The sequence below is a fragment of the Panthera leo genome, chromosome D1 (genome assembly GCF_018350215.1).
Source record: "Panthera leo isolate Ple1 chromosome D1, P.leo_Ple1_pat1.1, whole genome shotgun sequence".
NCBI lineage: Eukaryota > Metazoa > Chordata > Mammalia > Carnivora > Felidae > Panthera > Panthera leo.
This window is the reverse complement of record NC_056688.1, coordinates 17,836,922-17,858,073: the sequence shown is the minus strand read 5'-3', so window position 1 is coordinate 17,858,073 and position 21,152 is coordinate 17,836,922. Positions and strand designations below refer to the sequence as shown.

General features: G+C 42.2%; 1 protein-coding gene across 9 annotated transcripts in view; it reads right to left on the bottom strand.

Annotated features, from left to right (window-relative positions):
• Positions 1-696: 696 nt before the first annotated feature.
• The window catches only part of ARHGEF12 (Rho guanine nucleotide exchange factor 12), a 148,117-nt gene continuing 127,661 nt past the window's right edge, over positions 697-21,152 (bottom strand). For all 9 annotated transcript variants that reach the window (XM_042906887.1, XM_042906890.1, XM_042906888.1 and 6 more), the window contains 14 exons: positions 20,694-20,819; positions 18,955-19,069; positions 17,499-17,599; positions 14,181-14,258; positions 12,991-13,066; positions 12,090-12,257; positions 11,164-11,251; positions 10,581-10,667; positions 10,368-10,447; positions 9,835-10,068; positions 7,766-8,233; positions 6,651-6,967; positions 5,309-5,378; positions 697-4,697 (listed from right to left, as the gene is read on the bottom strand). In XM_042906887.1, coding sequence (XP_042762821.1) covers positions 4,687-4,697; positions 5,309-5,378; positions 6,651-6,967; positions 7,766-8,233; positions 9,835-10,068; positions 10,368-10,447; positions 10,581-10,667; positions 11,164-11,251; positions 12,090-12,257; positions 12,991-13,066; positions 14,181-14,258; positions 17,499-17,599; positions 18,955-19,069; positions 20,694-20,819 — 2,019 coding nt within the window. In that variant the 3' untranslated portion in view covers positions 697-4,686. The remainder of the gene's footprint in view (positions 4,698-5,308; positions 5,379-6,650; positions 6,968-7,765; positions 8,234-9,834; positions 10,069-10,367; positions 10,448-10,580; positions 10,668-11,163; positions 11,252-12,089; positions 12,258-12,990; positions 13,067-14,180; positions 14,259-17,498; positions 17,600-18,954; positions 19,070-20,693; positions 20,820-21,152) is intronic.

The window sequence follows — 21,152 nt, the reverse complement described above, 5'->3', positions numbered from 1 at the left end:
TTAACTAAAAAATCCTACAAAACACTGAGCATTTTTTGTCACGCTTATTAGATCTATCAGCCAAATGTGCCCCTGAATGACTGAAAACTAAAGAATAAGTCGAATGATACCTCTGTGTCAAAACCAACATACCAAAAAGCCCAAAAGTTGAAATGGGGTCCATAAAAGCATAGAAATATTGCTACTTTAGGAAGTCCAGCACTGGGGATAAGAATGGTAATAAAGACACCATATTTTCATTTAGGGTGGCATTAAACCAAAGTCATTTTCAAGTGAACCATAAAAGCTGCCCCATTAATCCCACTGATTTATACATTTAAAAGATGGTTAAGATGACAAATTTTATGTTACATATGCTTTACAATTTAAAAAATACATACCAAAAATCATCGAACTGTACACGTTAAATGAGTGAATCGTGCGAAATGTGAATTATGTCTCAATGAAGCTGTTAGAGAGCAAAAGCACTGCCCCGGACGCTGCGGCAACACCCGCCGTCGGTGTCCTCACGGACGCTGGCCCATCACAGAGACGAGCTGGCTCGTCTGGCTAGTAAAGATGCTCTAACGAGCAGGAAGCTGCTCGACAGTCACTTGCCAGTAAGATGAATGAAGGCCTCCTTGGGGCCTCAACTTCTCTAATGCAACTCGGAGAAGACAAACCAAGAAGAACATAAATAAAAAGCCACATACTTGGTTCCTTTAAGCATATTTAATATTTGAACTCTCATTTTCTATTTTCCCAGACCCCAGAAAACAGAAAGTTTTTAGATGACCAATATTTTGTTCCAGAAACATACAGCCTTATCAGCTAATTCATAAAAGAGCTATTTTACAAAGGTACATCTGGATAATTAGAACAATAAAGTCTTTTAGGCATTTCAAAATGTGATCAGTAAAAATACATGATTATTAATAAAGTTCTTTTAAAGATAGTTCCAGATTTTTTTAAAAGTAATTTCTGTTAAAGAGTACATGATTGTATGGTGAACAAGGAAAATAAAATGTTCTAGTAGGAAGAGGCTTATTAAAAATAACCAATAGTGTGCACATTACAGTTACCACTTTTGCAGTACATCTGCTTAGCCATTGGCACCTGGAAATGGCAGACAGGGCTTCCTTCTACGAGGTACGTTGTTCTTCCACCAATTTATTATCAACACCATCAGTACCAGTGGGGAAGGCATACGGAACGAGGCAAAAGAAACTCTTTTCTCGAAGAAGGAACTATTTTGCAGATCAACGAAAGGGGTGGGTCAGAAAACAAACCAACAAAACAAACAAAAACAAAAAAACCCCCATGATTTAAAACAAAAATTGTAACAGGAGGGGGAAGAAACCAGCCAGCAGAAAGATGACTACACGGTCCTGACAATTTTGTATTCTGAGGTCCTCTGTACACAATTCTCAATGGTGCCCTCTGTGACGTATACAGAAGGAAATATTGACCAAAGCTCTAGCAGTTCAAAATAACATCATACACCACCTTCAGAGAAGACAGTTTCCAGTTTGAAATAGAGAAGCTCCATGTAATACACCAAATTTACCAACATCAAAAGAAAAAAAAAAAGTATGCAAGTAAAAGACAACTCACAGGAAGCCTTAATTATCTTCTCTAGCTTCTAAAAAGAAGAAAAAACAAGCTTTTCTCCTTTACTCTCACATTAGGTTCCCCCTCTTGCCTCCAAAAAAACAAATAAAAACTGTCTTAAACAGTGGTTAGAAGTTGTTTTGGGGAATGGGAAGCCAGGAAACTAATGAAATGTGCCTTCTTACGGTACGATAGAATAGTTACAGTTTAGGTTCTAAAAGCCAAGATAACTCAAGCAGTCCAAGTTGGCTGATTTTAAAGTATGTAATCATGATTTTAAATTATAGCACTTTGGGGGCTTGCTGATTTGCCTTGATTAACTCTGTTCTCTGAAAAGGAAGGAGACACTCCAAATGTAATTTGCCACTTAATAGCAAAGGAGCCATCAGGCCCACGAGAGAGAGCACAGGGTCACAGCAGGTCACTTGGATGGCTAAAGCCCAGCCCTCCTGCTCTGGGAAGGTTGCTGTGTTCACCACCCTTGATTCCAGCTTCTAGTCAGGTAACCTGGGAGAAAACAGCTTCGCTGGGGACCACTGTCGCTCAAAGACACCAGGAATATCTAATTCCATTGTCCTGAAAGGCAGATATGGTATCAAAGTAAAATGGCTGTGATTATAACGGCCAAAAAAATGGAAGGTGTAGGAGGCAATGCTGGGAAGGAGGCGGGAGGGAGGTAGGCGGGGAGGATAAAAAGAACACACTCAAAATTGTGGAATCTTTTCAGACTCAGACTTTGTCTTGGGGCTTCATTTAAAAATCCAGATATGAGTTTATTTGGAAGTACTAGAGCTACGGTCAAAGTATTTTTCCAGTTAGCCCTGTTCCAAGGAGAGCTTCAACTGCAGGAAAAGCAAAGCCAATAGCTGTTAAGGGCGAGATACACTGGCTGAGCTAGAAGAGAAACCAAAACGCTGTTAACCTACAAAGCTTCTTGAGTGCTAGGGAATCACGGGATTACCCTGTACTGTCTGAATTTAAGATAAAAGTTCCATTTACAGTTCCCTTTCTCCGGATTAAGTGCCAGCTGATGACCCCGGTGTCAGGTGGCCACGGGCGTGTTGCCCTTTTGGTTGCGAGTGACGACGTCATCTCCAGCAGCACTACGTGATCATTTGGCTTTTCCACTCGCTTCTCTTAAGAGACACAGAAAGTTCAAGTCCCAAGCTTCACTTACTAGCTTCTGCCTCTAAAATTTTTAAGCCCACTCAGATTTAATTGATACTTGGTCTACGACTCAAAATAGAATTCTAATTTATAGATGAGGTCCAACAGTCCAAATTGGTCTACTTCAAAACATAGGTCAGATTTGAAAAAGGCAGGAAATAGGAATCCGGACTTAGATGAGCTTGTTAAATTGTAGTGGTGTTTACAAAAGCAGTAGGGAATCCTTACCGCTTGCGACGAGAGTGCGGGGGAAGAGTAAAATTACTTCCTGATTACCCACAGAGTTCAGAGGGCACTACTGAAATGAGCAGTGGAGGTACTCTTTATGTAGTAACAGAATTTGAAGACTTGACCCATGATTTAGCTTTAGTTGGCAAAAATACTCCAAAACACATATACCTGATGCACAAAGAAAACCACAGAAAGCCAGTATCACTGAAGGAGTTCTCAAGTTACAATTCTGAAACATTTACCCTCTGCAGGGGGCAGCCGATACTACAATTCATTCTAGAGCAGGCAGTTAGCAACCCCTTGCCCACGGTATCCAGTGTATGCTCTGGTCTGCAACTTTTAAGGTCGGTCATGCACCAGTGTGGAAAAAGCTCCGGCAGTGAAGTCAGAGGAAGTGCTTCGGGAGCTGGTTTGAGCGGCTCTGCCTTCTCCACCTCATCTCTCTCCACTCCACTCGCGGCTCTCCTTTGAACTCAGAGAGCCCTTTGGCACCCATCAGTGCAAAATTAATATTAAGAGTCAAACCTCCAGGTACTAAAATTTTACTGGCCTTATATTCAGCAGTACCCGTGGCTAATGAGAGCCATGGTTCAACTCAGTAGTGATTCAGTTAGATAACCTTCCCAAACTCTTTTCCCCGCTCCCATCCCCCCCTTCCTCAGCACCCCCACCCCTGCCACCATCTGAAGCATCTCCATTTGTTTGTTTTTACTTCCCGCTCAACCTGCAGGGATAATTTTACACAAGCGCCGAAGTCTAATGTATAATTATAAAAATGAAACAATACCAAGAATAGCAAATTTATAGCCAAGAAAATAAAATTTGCTTTCCTCTCCCTCCCAAATCCCTACCCTCGATAGAAAGAAGACAAGAAGAACACACCCATTTTCAAGTGCCTGCTCTTTAGTACACTGAGGATTTCTGTTAATTGGGGGTTGATCCCGGCTACAGAGAAGAGGTGCTCGCCTCACGTGGGAGGAAGCCCACCTGGCTCTCTGCCCATCTGGGTAGCACACGGCTCAAGTCCTCCGCACACAGGAGCGGAGCCACGGGCATACTATGCCTTTGAGGTGACCCTCAAAGATGACGCCCACTGGGCAGCAGAGGGCATGGAATACAGTTTAGTGGAAGCTAGATGCTCCTTGCTCCCCCTGCTTACTTCCCCCTCTCCTTCACCTCTCTACCCAACCTCCTAACACCTTATCCTGAACTCTTGGCTTCAGGAGCAACTGACCCTTGGGTGTACTAAATACAAAGGGCTAAAACTCTCACTACTGAAAACAAAACATGGCAAAATAAAAATTAAAATGTGCTTTCAAATACGGAATGAAGTCAAATAAATACATCTGATTTTCTCTTTTTCTTAAGTCTAAGTAAAATTTCATATCCTACACCCCAAGCTCTATACATTTGGTTTCTGTTGTGAATCAAAATGAATTTCCGATAGTGAGGAGAGCAGAGTGAGAGAACGAATACTCCCTCACTGACAGACCAGTGCAGCTGCCAGACTGTGAAGAACTAGTCCCGCTCTGGGCGCCCGGGCACATGGCTGCCCCGGGGCGGGGGGGGAGGGGGGTGGTTCACAGGCAGACCCTCTGGGACACACTCTTCTCTGCACCCACGGTGGAGCCAGGATGGGTGATACAAGGCCGACGCTCAAAATCCAACAACCTTCAGTCACCTCCAGGACGCGCGGCTCTAACTTTTATCTGGGAAGAATAAAGACATGCGGAGATCCAATTAAGAAGAACAAATGACACTCAGAGAATACCGAGAGGTGAGGTCTGAGGGCACGGCTAGGTCTTTTGTTCACTGGATCAGAGCAGCCTCATTCGAAAGCACGTAAGCAGATGGGGACAAATCGTGTCACCGAGCACAGATCCATTTGCGGTCGCGGGGAGGCACCGCTCTGGCTGTCGGGACAGACGCCGGAGCACAGCCAGGCCCCAGGAGCACCAAGCCCCCTCGCAGCAGCACTGGCAGATCTCCCAGGAACCTAGGATTGCCCAGGCTTCCCACCGCCCTGCTTTCTGCTTCTGTAAAGGTGAAGAAAGACGGGGGCGGGGGAACGGGGGAGTGTGCGGTGGCGAGGGACCGCACAGGAACCGACGGCCGCGGCTCGTCTCACAAGAGGAAGAGCACAGTCAGCAAATGGCAGCCTCTGCCTGATAGATGATGTTTGGAAACAAGCAGTTTTTTAAAGACAGGAGAGAAATGGAATCTCAGAAGGCTTCCACTTTAAAGAATAATAAATCATTTCATCCGATGTACTGTTCAGGCAGAATGATTCTAGAGTCTGGAGTCCACAATTTTCACATACCTGAGTGCTTGTCTGTGAGGGCTGATCCAGCCAGCCTTTGGCAAAGAATGTTGTAACTTTCCTCCACCTTCTGTAAAATAAAACCCATAGGTTTTCATTTGAACATCCTAATCTTTCTTCATGAAAACAGGAAAGAAAGCTTTTGCATATTACTGGTACATGCCTCTAAATGTCCACATTAATGTCGTTAACAATTTTGTTAGTGGGGAAGAAGAGGAAACTTCATTCCTGTAAAAAGCTTCTCCCTTGAGTGAATAACTTAAAACCTTCTCGTGTAAAGGTGATTCTCCCACCCCTAGAGTCACCCTGAAAATGGTCCCATAGGTGACATGAACGGTGGCAGAGCCAATCTGCCCACAATGGCCTAGGAGATATCTCATCAGCTCTGGGATGAGGGGAACACCGACCAAGTGAGGTTAAAAGAAAAACTAAGATGGGTGGCTCAGTCGGTTAAGCGTCTGACTTCAGCTCAGGTCATGATCTTGCGGTTCGTGGGTTCAAGCCCCGCATCAGGCTGTGTGCTGACCGCTCAGAGCCTGGAGCCTGCTTCGGATTCCGTGTCTCCTCCCTCTGCCCCTCCCCAACTCACACTCTGTGTCTCTTTCTCTCTCTCTAGAACAAATAAGCACAAAAAAATTTTGTGTGTGTAAATAAAGAAAAGAAAAAAGGAAGACCAGTCTTTAGCTGAAAGGCTAAGATCACTTTTTATATTGTCTGCAAAGTAATGAAAAAATGTTTGGGCTCTAGCAGTTGTATCTACTGATGACAAACTTTAAGATAAAGTCCCTTTCTCAGAAATTACCACCTAAGTCAGTTTTGAAATAGTGGCCCATACGGTGACAGCTTCAACTACCAACTCACAAAAATCCATTCATGTCCAGGTTTTCAGATTACGGGAGCCATTGGAGCCAATGTCTATGTGTCAAAGCGGCTGGGAAACTACTGACATCACCTAACGATTTGCAGATAATTAATAAGTGAAAGCATTTTCTAGCCTAGATTCATAACGACACAAACCCCACCTCCGTCAGCTTGCTATTCACATTTTCTCATGGAGGCCAGCCAGTCATCCCAAATATATTTGGGTTCTTAAACTTAGAAACCCAAACAAACACGCTGTCTACGGTGCTACAACCTTTTCCTGTTTTTGTGATCTGCAACCAGATAAACAGTGCTGATTTCGGCTTTTTATCCAGGTCTGTTCATGGATACTGGTCAAAGAAAACAGCAAATCTAGAACCTGAACAAGCTTACTGACATCAGCATGTCAGTTGTTCTGCATGCCCTCTCTGTTAGGTATGTTTCTTTACCCCAGCCACGAGGACACGGACATGTGAGGTACCTTTAAGTGTTCAAGGTCAGCCTCGATCTTACGAATGTACTCCATGATCTGGCTTTGTGAGTCTGCACAACAGGGGGGACTCTGGATCTCAAAACAGGAATCCTCCATAGCTCCCCAGCGCTGCTGGACCAGGAATTCCGGGGTGAACGGTGAGAGCGCCCCATCGGAATGGGCGTTCTGGGGAGAATGCTGCTGCTGGCCGGCAGAGTCCGTGGGGGGGGCGCCTGTCGTGGGCGGTGGGGGGAGTGAGGAAGCAACCTCCTCATCCGTGGAGCTCTCCTGCACCGCATCGTAGCCGTCAAGGATCAAATAGTTTCCTAGTGACAGAGACGGAAGAGCTCGATGAGCTTGGTGCCGCCATCCTCGCATCAAAAAACAGAGACGAGGGGATATGCTGACAACTTTCAAAGCCACTCAAGATGGAGAAGAGCCATTAACTCTCCGATCCTCAAGTTCAGTTTTAAGTACATCAGGGTCTTCGCACTTTGGCTTGAAGCTAAACTTAGCACACTTTCATGGCAAATCTCCAAAAAACTTCGTGTTAGTGTCTTAAAAGTCAAAAGCTGCAAACTGCAAAGTCCCCATATGATCCTGCCACAAGTGCCCTAGCCAAACAGTCCTCGTACCTCATGGCGCACCACCTTCTCCCTCACCCTGCACCTAGCCACCGCCAGACGCTTGCTCTTGCCCAGCGGCCTGCGTGCCCCCGCTCTCTCCTAGAGTCCTCTGCACCCTGACCCTGGTTGCCGACTGCCCTATCAATCTCTGCCGCCTCGGACTTATTTTTCCTCCTAATTCTTCTGTCTGACATCTGTTTACTCAGTTACCATTATTCTTTCCTCTCCTAGTACTTAAGCTTCCCAAGAATAGTGGATTTTTCTGTGTTATCAATGCCGTATCTCCCAGCACCTACGATGGGGTCTGGCATAGAGCAGATTCAGTCATCATTTACTGCATGAAAGATAAATGCTACACACACACACACACACACACACACACACACACATGAGAATGCGTAGATACCCAAACAACATCCATCTCAGCACAGCACACAGCACAGTTAATGACATTCAAAATCAAAGTTTAAATGTAGTTTAAATGTGAAAGAAACTTGCCTGAGATGCGCAAATTAACATCCTCTTCCTTCTTAACCACTCCATCACCTTCTGATGGATTATCATCACTATGTGCTTCCCGGGCATCAAAAAAGTGCTCTCCACTCTCATCAAGACTCCCTTCTGGCTCTGCAGGAGGCATCTCTGGGGTCATAATCATGTGGTCCATTACTAAAATGTTACTTGCCTGGCTATCTTGGAATGCCAGTACCACTGAATCTCGTGGAGCAGAAGATTCAGTTGAAGTCCGTGGACTGTAACAAGTGGAAATGTCACCACTTTCAGTTCTACAGGACACCTGTCCTTCACCAGGAGGACAGGCCTTACTATTTTCAGAGTTCTGGGTTATACTGTCTGTCTGCACCCCGGAAGACGCTGTCCTGTATCTCGGGAAACGTGACCAGTCTTCCTGAGTGCTCTTCTCAGCCAAACCCAGCTGTTGTACAAGCAACTGCTTCAACAAGCCCACTGAAAGATTTAGGAGGGAGGAGAAAACACACATTCACAACAATAGCCTCAGACTGCCAGAATTAAATTCGTCTGCAGAACTACCAATTATTTCAAAAAGTAAGTATCTTTTTAGTAGAGTCAAAATACTAATTTCATACCATCATTTTTTTTGTTTTGTATTGAAAAATGAGATAAAGCACCATCTAGAAAAGATTTAATATCAAACAAGACTTGAAAAGATGTAAGTAAGCCTTCTGAATGAGGAGATACTCCTGTTCAGGACAGCTAACTAGTACCATGCATTTGTCTATTTTTGATTCCATGTAACCTGAATAATACCCCGAAAGTACTTTTTAAAAAGATGTTAAAAAGCTGTGTTATGCTAGAAAAGAAGCCCTGAAAGTTTTGCTTTTTCCAGAAGCCGACACTGTATACACAAGTGTTATTTTTTCTAATTTTATTACGACACACAGAACATTTATTTCATCATTTTATAATAATCCAAAGAATCTCCTTACATGGTGAAGAAAATAAAGTTGCCTTATAATAAAATTTAATTTCAATGATTTGGTAGCATGTATAGTTTCAAAGGATAAGAACATATTTATTAGTTTTTAAAAAATGACCTTACTAGTGGGACAGTGTTAGTCAAACCATCAGAAATCATTCTGACTGTCAGAATCAGGAGACTCTAGAATGAATTAGATTTTAAAGAACTTGACCAATTCCGTACTTTTCACTCTGGCTTAATTTCGATCTTGTTTCTTTAGGGAAACTGTCTCCATATAGGTCTGAGTCTTTGGCCCTCTGTCCTGCTCTACCTTCATTTCCCGAGAGATATGATGAATTCCTATGGCTCTGACACTCAAACCCATCTCTTTCTCTATCCTCTCCCCAAAGCTCCAGGCTTAAAACTCCCAACTTCCTGCTCGTCACTTCCTCTTAAATAGCTTGCCAGTTTTCAAATTGAGCCCGTAATCTCTGGTAAATAAAAAAAGGAAACGATAGGGTGCCTGGGTGGCTCAGTGGGTTGAGCATCTGACTCTTGATTTTGACTTCAGGTCATGATCACAAGGTTGTGGGATCGAGCCCTGTGTCGATCAGATCACACTGCGCCCCCCTGCGCTGTGCCACCCTTCAAATTCGGAGGACTCAATCTGGTATTCAAGGTTCACAACAGCTGGCCTCAGCGTCCCACCTTCCACCTTTCCCACCTTATCTCCCCTGCCTCCTTGAGCTCACAGGGTCTACCTGCGGCTCTCTGAACACACTCAAGAGTTTTCTGCCTCTGTGCGTCTGGCCCTATCACTATTCTGATCTGCATGTTTTCTACATGCCTCTCTGAATCCTGCCCATTCTTCGAGGTGATAATCACATCCCCCTTGTTTCCTGATGCATCTCTCTCTGGTCACCACCACCAGATCAACTGTAACAACCTGTACCGGTTACTTTAAAAGGTGGGAGGAAGTGTTCTATCATCTTCCCAACGAGATAATACAATTCTTTAAGGGAAGAGTCAGAGTTTAAACTTCCTTGGGTTCTCCCTAAATGGCTGTGTGGTACACGACACAACTCTGGCACTTCACAAACATCTGTGTTAACTTATGAACAGCACTTACAATTCCTTAGTGCGTCCAAGGCCCACCGTTCTTCTGAGGCAGGCAAGTGCGGGTCTGGGATTGGGATTTGGTAACTTGCTCCAGCTTCCTGCAGAGTCCCATCTGCATGCCGCTCCTTAGCAAACTGTCTCTCAGCCACAAACAGATCATCTACCTCGGACTTCCCAGAGGCACCCAGTGAATGAGACTGAGGTTTTGACGATATCAAGGGAGACTCTAATCCCAAATCTCTGTCTGTTCAATGGAACAGAAAAAGTAGAATAGACCTTAAGCAAAACTTTTAACTTTCAATGTGAAGCATTCAGGAAATACTTGAAAAAATAACCACAAGAGTACAGAGATCATCTGCTGTTAAGTGAAAGACACGGCACTTGGAGCGGTGTGAAAATGGCACACGAAAGGCTCATAAGCGAAGTTTGTTAGAAGAAACGACTTATGCAAGAATCTGCAAAATCCAAAAGACGTAAAGGCTCTTTGCGTCTTAGTAATATTTAGACTCCACTCTTCCAGGCAAACCTAACAGATCAGTTTACCTGGACTCTGCAGACCAGGGACTGAAATGCTATGATGCTCCACTTTTAATTTTGGAGGTTCTTCTTCATCGTTGTCTCCTCTATGGAAGAAAGAAAACCATCTTTCAGCTTCACGAGTTGCCAAAACATCATTGTGACACGATGTAAGAATTAGCTATTCCCTTCCTGACAAAACGCGAAGTCAGTCCTACTGTAATGCAAATGCACACTCACTCGCAAGGTGGTGACTGGGGCAGTGGGATGGGCTTCGCCGACTGTTCCTTCACTGATGCGGCCATCCGGCAGATAAGGTCCTGCCAGCTGCAGAAGTTTGAGAAGGTTCCAAAATCCAAAAGTGAAAGGAAAAACAAACGCCCTTTAAATACACGCAGAAAGAAGTAACAACAAAAACAAACAAACCAGAAACCAAGCCAAGCCAACCCAACAAAAAACCCTACTTCTGCCAGAGTTATTTTTATTTTGGCAACGTAAGTAGACTATAAAAAATGCCATACCTTAAAGAAAAACCTAACAAAGCGTTATGCACACACTGCCCATTAAAAACTTCACATGACACTTGTGAGAAATTTTCTTCAGAAAAGATACTTTCAAAAGAATAGAATCAAAATAAGAGACGTCAATCTAAAAAAGAACAGGTTCTTAGAAAAACATCTCTAAAAGAATACAGAGGAAGAGCTTCTTTCCATATAGTTTTCGGTTGTCAAACTACGATTACAAAAATGAAGTTAAGTTTATAGAATATTATATTCAGGACAATAAAAACCATTAGGGTAAGGTAGCTATATCTAATACATACACAGTCTTTTCAGAAACTGTCTGTGCCACCAGTTCATAAATTTGGGCCCCATTGTCCGACATGGAGATGACAAACAAAGCTTTGTTATCTGGAAGAAACAAGACAAAAATCACTCTGACGACATGAATGTGACCTATAGGGGCCATGAAGGATGCTTCTAGTGTCCTGATTTATTCTGCATCTTAATCTAGGTAAAGGTTAATGTGTTCACTTTTAAGCATGTTCGCTCTGTAAAAAATTGTTAAGCTACACGTTACAATTTTGTGCGACTTACCGTAGATGATGCTGTATATATTATATATCAATAAAACAAAGACTATAAAAACCAGCACTGATTCCACAGTCACTTATTAGAAACAAGAGGTGTCAATATATCTAAATTACTGAACTGACTTTTTTGCATTTATTTTGAATTGCCCTTTTGCTAAACAGCTAGATGTTGGAGAAAAGAGGTCACCGATTTTTCTTGTCATGGCGGAACGAACAAGTTTTAAAAGGGATCTCATTGTTGGTACAGTTAACATATGACTTGCTGACTTAAACGGATTTCAAGTACCCCAAACTAAACCCATCTCTTCATTTTTGTTTGTTTGCGCTTTTTTCACAAATCAAAAAATACACCACTCTCATGAAAGCCTTTTCATTGGGATTACCTCTCAATTCTCCATCTTCGCTGGTGTCTATCAATGATTTGAACACAGAATAAAGATCAGAGTAGTGTGCAGAAAATTGCTCAGAGAATCTAGGCATCCCAAATAATTTGGGGGCACAAACTCTTACTTTGTCCCCAGTAAATAAATTTCATTTGTCTAAGAACATGAAAAAACCAAAACTCTACACCAGTTGGGCTACTTAAACAATACCGAACATCTCCTGTAACTGTATCATGAACCTGAAGCTTCCTGTCACTCTGCAGACATACTTGCCTGTTGCCACTTGTCGAACCAACACTGTATTCAACTTAATGACAGGGCTAAACGTGTGTTTGCTATCAGCTGTGGATGCCAGAATCTTACTATGACATCGTAACACCAGTCTGTCATCCTGTTTTTGTAACAATACAAGAATGTCTTCCAGCAGCAACGTGTACAGATCTGGAAACAAAAACATAGAGGAGGTGATGAGTGCAGATACTGAGATGTGGTTTATAAACTTTTTAACAATTTGACACAGAAAATTTATTTCTGTTAAATCTAATACAGTCTAATACATGTTAAAAATTAACTTGCTATTGCCTTTTTTAGTTTTATTTTTAGGGGCGCCTGAGTGGCTCAGTCGGTTAAGCGTCCGATTCTTGATTTTGGCTCAGGTCACAGTCTCACGGTTTCATGAGTTCGAGCCCCACATTGGGCTCTGTGCTAATGGCCCAGAGCCCACTTCAGATTCTCTCTCTTCCTCTGCTCCTCCCCTGCTTGTACTCTGTCTCTCTCAAATAAACTTTAAAATAATAATAATATTAATTTTTATATTGTATTGACACACACGCCAATCTGTGACTGATGAGGAAAAAAAAACCACCACGGTTTCTCACCACAGATAGTTTGAAATGGAGCAGTTTAAAGAAAGCTTATTGGAAAGCTCATTAGAATACAAGAATGATGGAGACAGGGCAGAATCATGACAAACCTCTGCTTCACCCCAAATGAATATGTAGTGTACTTCACATATAACAACACAGCATAAGCAGATCTGCAAAAATACGAGAGCAGCACTGCTCACTGCTGCAGCTGAAAACTGTGAACGGTCATCTCTTCTCTGGGCATAAGGAAACTTTACTATTTTCTTCTTTCTTCCACTCTCCCCCATACTGACAGACATTACACCTACCAATAGTTTTATCCCGATTCACCTTCCAGACCAGTGGCCCTTCGTGAATCATCTTCCTTTTTGTTAAATCCAAATTCTGCCAAAACAAAGACGATTATACACAAATTATTCCCAAACATTTAGGGAGATCATATTCCATACAGTCGCTTTTCAAAAAATTCTTCACATAAAAGATGCCATTTACCTTCAGTATCATTATCGAGATCTATCAACTATTGACCATGGAATAAAGATCAAGTTAAAGTAAGCTGCATACAATCTCCTAAAAAGGGAAGAAGCATCTTGCAGGAAAATATTCAGGAGTGCTGTCTTATAAATCTCACACTAAACACATGACAGCAGCTTATGAAAATGATCCGCACTGGATTCGCAGCCCATCCCCTCATTTTTCTATGAATAACTAGATAAGGGGGGGTGCCTAGCTTATCTGCAGGAGGCCTGCGAGTGCCAGACTCTAGTTCCAAACCAAGTTAAGGAAGAAGAGTACTCATAAAAAAGTCGAGGCGGTGATCAGCCTTGCTCTAAATATTAATAATTTAGTAAGAGAATCATCTTTTAGTCTAGGTAGCCCTAGAAAAATCCCACTGTCTGGAAGAGATGGGGCTAAGCATATTAAGCCTGCTTTTTGATAAGCTGTTATATAGGACATAAAAGTCTGATTAACCGGCCACCAAATACATCTGCCAAAAACCACCACCAAGTAAAACAGACCAAGAAAGATTAAAAATCCTAAGCAGTTACTTAACACAAAAGCCCCATGTAACAGAAATGGCAATTACTAAATATTTTACTACCATTCCTGTAATGGTTTCAACATTTATGCTTCTGAAGAGGTTCATGAAAAAATTATTATCTTGTTTTACTCAATAATCTAGAAAGTTCCCAGAGTAAACAGCCCTACTCCCATTCAGACTGTAAGAACAAAATAAAACTAAATTACTAATGTTCCCTTAGTCTCCTGCAAATTTCTCTTACAAAGAGTTCGTTTTACAACAAAAGATTCCTCTAATGAAAGACTAAGCTTCACGCAGACCAGATGTTGCAAACGAAGAACAGAATCATAAATACAGACAATCTGTGATACAAGAACTCCTTCAGGTGATGGATGTTCCCACAGAGATGTTAATTACCTGCAAGGGCTTTAGTAAACTGTATTTCATTTTTTAAATTATGATTAGACAATCTCTCACCCTGAGCTCTTCCACATTTGGGTACTCTGACAACTTCAGATTGGAGGTATCGAGGCGACGCTGATAGTCTTCTAGGCGCTGCAAGTACGACAAGATGGAGCCAAGGTTACTGCTTTGGGTATCAATGACCTCCCTGTTCCTAAACCAAACGGACATCTTCTTACCTGTATTTTACAGAGCTCTCTGCAACACCGGACATAACCGACAGCTCACTTGTTCTTAAAACAACCCCCTCCTTCCACTGGCTCTGGAGACATCACACCCTCCTAGTTTTCCTCTTGCCTCTTTGGTTGTTCTTGTTCAATCTGCTTTCCAAACTCACTGACCTCTAACTAGCTTGTGGTTATTTTCTGAATATGTAACTCATGTACGTGGTACAAAATCCGAAAAGTAATATAAGACACACAATGAAAACGAAGTCTCACTCCAATCCTGTCCTCTCGCCTCCTCAATCTTGATACCCAGTCTTGGGTAGCCTATGAGAAAAATTCTAAGCAAACGGAATATATGCATATGTAAGTATGCTTCTCTCTGTGCATGCTGTGTGTGTGTATATATCCTTTTTAAAAAGATATGGTAGCATATTAATATATTAATTACTCAAATGGTAACATTCAGATACACATGTGTACGTGTACGTGTGTGTGTGTGTGTGTGTGTGTGTGTGTGTGTGTGTGTGCATTACTCATCACTTATCTTGGAGACTGTTCCACATGAGCACATAGAGAGAGAACTCACTTTTCAAATGGCCGTATGGTATTAAGCTCTATGAACGTACTATAGTTTACCCAACTACACTGACTGAAGGACATGTAAGTTATTTCCAATCATCTCCTATAACAAACAATATTGTGATATAAAGGCCTTAAAACATATATTTTTACGGACATGTATAGATATATCTGTAAGATAAATTTCTAAAGGAACAACTGTTAGGTCAAAGCGTATGTGCATTTTCCCCCAAGATTACAAAATGTCCAAGTGAACAGAAAAGTCTGAATGTGTATTGTGAGCACCTATACACTCATTACTTACGTCCACAGTTAATATTTGCTGTATTTGTTTTATTATATGTCTGTTCATCCCTCTAGCTATCCATCAAGGCACAACACATTTTGAATGCATTCCAAAACAACTTACAGATGTAAGCACACTTTACCTTTAAACATTTTAGTGCGCATATCATTAACAAGAGTCAATATTTATTTATAGTTACTTTTTAAACATTTTTTTAAGTTCATTTATTTATTTTGAGAGAAGAGAGAGAGCATAAGCAAGGAAGGAGAGGGGGAGAGAGAGAACCCCAAGCAAGTTCCACGCTGTCAGCACAGAGCCCGATGCAGGGCTCGATGCCACCATGAGATCCTGACCTGAGCCAACATCAAGAGTTGGACGCTCAACCGAATGAGCCGCCCAGGCGCCCCTACAGTTACTTTTCTGAAGTAAAAGGTACCTGTGAGATGCACACACTTTAAGCGTACCTTTCCACAAGTTTTTACACATGTATGCCCCTGTGCAATCAAACTCCTATAGGAAACACTGCCATCACCTCATGTGATGTTCAGAATGTTCCCTCGTCCTTCTTCCTGGTTAGTATCTGGCCCCGCATCGCCAATAACAACCACTCTTTTGACCTTTTTTTCCTACCACAGATTAGTTGGGCCTGTTCTAGAAGTTCACATAAATCAAACTATATATATGTGCTCTTATCTGCTCTCTTTCACTTGGCATCATGCTGGTGAGGTTCATCCACGTTGTATCAGCAGTTTCCTTTCTTTTTATGCGGGTATTTATTACTCTAGTTTATGACTACACCACATTTGGCTTTATGCTAAAACACTCCTGTACAAATCTGTGGGCACATATCTTCATTTTCCCTGGGTAAATCACTAGGAACAAAATTGCTGGGTCAAAGGGTAGATGTATGAACGTATGCATTGTTAATTTAGGTACATATTGCCAAACTGCCCTCCGGAGTTTTATCATTTTACACTCCAAACAACACAATTGAAAGTTCCCGTTTTCCTACAGCCTCACCAACAGAGCCGTCGTCATAATTCAGTTCCTAAGAAATTACATCCAGGTCCACGGATTCAATTAACCTCTATATATACTCACAATCTTCCATTTTTATCTTCAGCGCAGTCCTCTTAGAGGTGGGTCCAGAGAGCCAACGGCACACCATACATCTTCACCTGATATTCCAAACTGAACTCCTCATCTTCCCTACAAATCTGGGGCCTTCTTCACTCGTCCTGTCCACCCAAACGTGCAAACCAGAGACCTGGGATTTATTCCCACCATCGCACCTCCCTTCGAATCCTTCTCTAAATCCGTCACCAAATCCTGTTAGTTTTACCTTCCACTTCTCCAACTCTTGTACCTCTCGAGCCGCCGCGACCTGTCGTGAACTGCTGCAACAGACTGAGCTCCTTCATCTCCTCCCCGCGCCCTTCCACCCCTCCGCCACGGACCAGTACAAGTGATACTGACAAAGTGTAAAATCGGAACATGTCACTCTTCTTAGAAATGTCTGTAACGAATTCCTACTGCTCTCAAAATCAGAATCTAAACATGGTCTACAGGGCCCCGTGTGACTTGGTCCTGGCCTACTGTGCGTCCTTCTGTCAGCGCTCTGGCTTCACTTTGTAGGCATGATCCACACTAACCTAATCTTTCAGTTCCTCAGACAGACCACGCTTCCTTTTTACCCCAGGACTTTTGCACATGCTGCTCCCTCTACTTGTAAGGATGCCCCCTTCCATATTCTTTTGGTTGATTTCCACTCATTCTTCAGGGCTTGGCTTAAATGTCACCTCCTCAAAGAAGCCTTCTCTGATGGCTACCACCCAACACCCTCAAACCAGGCTCTCCCTGTACCCCAGCACTAAGCTATACACTCCTAGCACTCCAAATTCTCCCTCATAGCAGCTATTACATAAAATACTTGCACCACAATCTGCTCGGTACCTTCTTCTCCTGCCAGAAACTACGCTCGATGTGGGCACTTACTTGACTTATTTACTTAAGCACTCTATACCCTATACTCGGCATACACTCAGGATACAGGTGCTCTAGAAATATTTGTTGAATGAACACATAAATGAAAGACCGAACAACTACAGATGCTCAAGAAAGCCAAATACAAAACTGATGCTCTACCACACTGAACTGGACCCACCTACTACATGAAGAGCCAACAAATGTTCCATCTGTCAATTATGTCATGATAATTTCAATTATTATTTCACAGATCCCAGGTAACACTAATTTAATACTCTCCCTATGTCATCCTATATCTTGTTTTTCCCTTCTTACCTGCTTATTTTCTGCCTCCTTGACAGCCTGATTTACATAGTTTAAGATCTGACGACAGTGATCTGCAGCTTTCTTCACCTTCTCCCTTTCCATTGGCCATTCTAAGTATAGAAGAAAAATCCAAAATGTAAGACAAAGGAAGTCAGAAAAGAGCATACATTTTACATATATATATATATACACACACACACACACACACACACAATGTATATATATATATATATATATATATATATATATATATATATATATGTATGAAGAGTTTGAATATTTTTATATCAGGCCAAAATCTACAGCAGAATCTCAATTCAGATAGCCTTTGGGCAGGTGAGATGTCTTAGGACAAATAAGCCCAAATTAAGCCCAAATTCAAGGAGCTGTGCATTAGTGTCAGCCCCACCATGTTACATACTCCAGGGGGTGGGTCTCATTCATGCTGTAAGCTATACAAGTGGGACCCCTTCTCCCCCTGGAATCTCCCCTGAGGGCACAGCCTATGTGATTATGTCCAGGGAACCTGTTCAGCAATAACTGTTTAATGGTAACACTGAATTCAAAATAACTGCAGAAGACGTTTCTTTGAATTTGAGAATATATTTAAGGAAAGAAAACAGATTACAACATTTTATCATTAAAAGAAGATAAAATTCACCAAAATGTGTTGAGATTACATTGAGGCCTACAATGTAAAGAATGAGAAAACCAGAATATTTAAGACAACAACCCTCAGAACAACGGCCCACCTATCTGGAACAGGTGTGTTCCCAAATGAACGTGCATGAGTATTTCCAAGTTTTCAGGTACAGGAAATAGTTTGCAGAAGATTATTAATGAGAACTACGTGTGAGAGACTAAAAGCTCAACTCAGAAACTCAGACTGACCTCCTGTTTTTAAACAGGAGAGCTGGGGTTACAGCGCACTGCTGGGGCTTCATGGAGGTACATGTTAGATACACAGAATTTCTTTGCCCAGGATATGCCTTCTTCAAAGCAAGTATGATGTATGCTAGAGGAAGGGCTGGTGCTCTCTGTAAAGCGCCAGATGTACGTTTTGTCTGTAAAGCACTGGATGACAAATATTTTACACTTTGAGGGGCTAAGTGGCCTTTGTCACAACCACTCAATTCTGTTTGGTGCAAAAGTAGTCGGAGACAATTTGTCAACAAATGAACGCTAGTGTGTTCCAATAAAACTTCTTTACAAAATATGGGATGAACCAGATTTGGCCCACGATCCATAGTTTGCCAAATGCTGTATTAAGAGCTACTAATGGAGCACATTAAATCAAACAGCCTAAAGAAGACTGGACTGAATCTTGTTAGGAAATGTTGCCATATTCTTTGGAAATCAAACCCTCGGACACCAGGACTCTGCGAGAGATTATTCAGCAGGACATGGGTTTTTTGTTTTGTTGTGTTGTGTTCCTAAGCTTTTTAATTTCAGTGAAATGCTGTACCTGTGTATTTGGCAATATTATCTAACAGAAGAGGGTACTTAGTAAGCCTCTGCATTTGGGTAGGAATGATATCCTTCAGCTGCAGACGACGACACAGCGGATTGCTCTCGGCATCCTAAAATTAAAGTAAAACAGGTGAATTTGTGATTCGTATTAGTTACCTTACATGTACCATATATTCATCATGTATGTGTCTACGACATCACAGTTCTGGTTATTAAACCAAGACTTAAAACATGGCAAGGTATAACACGGTCTCACTGTACTTCTGGCTTTCTCCTTTATTGACGTAATGGGGGAGGGGAGCCTTTATCACTAAGCCAATGGCTTCTTTCTTACCTGTTTAAGCAAAAACTGAGAACATCCATAATCAACTCTAAGAACTGCTTGTTTGTGATAAAAGTTTTATCTTTACATATTCAGGAAATCTAGTTACATTTTCCTATGACTGGCATTCCTACCAAAAGTTAGTTGGCTGATTTGGTATTTGCCATTCCAAAGTGGGCACGATGGATCATCAGCCCGGATATATACCAGCTCATCTCTAACAGGGCGTCTGCAAACTTTTGAGTAAAGTGCCAGACGATAGATACTTAAGGTTTTGCATGCCGTCCAGTCTTTGTCACAAGTACTCAACTCTGCTGTTTTAGCACGAAAGCAGTCATAGCTAGCACGTGAATGAATGAACATGGCCGTGTGTAGTAAAGAGTTCTGAGACGGCCTTCTAGATTCCCATTCTCTGGTGCACACACCTGTATAATCACCTCCCCTTGAGGGTGGAAAGAACTTGTGAATGTGATAGGATATCACTCATATGATTAGGTTATTACCAGTTAACTTTGTATTGATCAAAAAGGAGAGTGACTCCTAGGCGAGTCTGGCTTAAGCAGAGGAGTCCTTAAAAGAAAGCTGTCAGAGAGACACAATCCTTCTGGCCTGCAAGAAAGGAAACAACTATCTTGTAAACTGCCTATGGGGCTGCATGGCAGAGATATGGGCATTCTCTAGGAGACAAGAGCAGTTTCTAGTCAACGACGACAGGAAGACAGGGGTCTCTGTTATACATTTACAAGGAAATGAATTCTGTGAACAACCTTGGAGCTTAGAAGAGGACCCCAAGTCTCAGATGAGACCTGCCGCTCCAGTTGATGCTCTCATTTCAGTCTGGTGAAAAAGCATGAAGAGAGGACCCAGCTAAATGACACCTGTACTCCTAAACCACAAAAACCGTGACATAATACATTCGCATTAAGTTGCTACGTTTGTGGTGATTTGTACCACAGTAAAAATCTACCACCCTGTGTTCCAATAAAACTCTATCAAAACAGGCAAGAGGCTGGATATGGCCCGTGGGCCACAGTTTACTGACCCTTGATATATACCAATATCAACACCTCTGTAAGCATGACTGTGGTTACACTCTTCCCTGGCTAGTTATGAGCCCATTCTCATGTTGTGACCGTATTATGTCACCGGCGTACATGGGACACTTGCTGACAATATCTCCGTGGCAATGTGGACTTCTCTGTCAAGTATTTTAACCCTGATAATTATTCTTTGTTATTTACCATTCCAACATCATCTTTATACTCTCCAATAATTTAAGAGATCATGTAGGACTTGCAAAAATATTAACATAATCCTTTTAAAAATCTTGGTCTGAGACTCCCCCCAGTTTATTCCATATTCCATAAAAAAAGCTGCATTATTTTTTTCCTTACATGACTCACTCAACTCACTTGCACAAAAGTCTGAAATCGGGAATCCTTTTTCTGACGAGACTTGATCATTTCCAGGGCAAAAGGTTGGTTACTGCAAAAGGTGGCAGCAGCGTGTTTCAACTTCTCCTCCCCTGGTCCGCTGAACTGTGCCGGGAATGCAAAGAACACAATAGAGAACGGCATATGGAGCCCATCTCAGGCCAGGCAAAATGAGAGACAACCACGATTCTTTCCACGTCCCACTAATTACTCTCAAAAGACAAGAAACGGAAATCTACATATGTCTGTGCGCTATCAATGCTTTTCCGTTACACAGGTCCGACCCTGATACAGCCAGACCTTTTCTGACCACGTTCCAATGTTTTCTTGCTCACAGGCTACCACAGCTTATCACTTGTTCAGTCTACGCCACTTCGACATGAAACAGAAAGATTGACACTTGGGAAATGTAAGACACAAAACACTTCAAGACTGAGA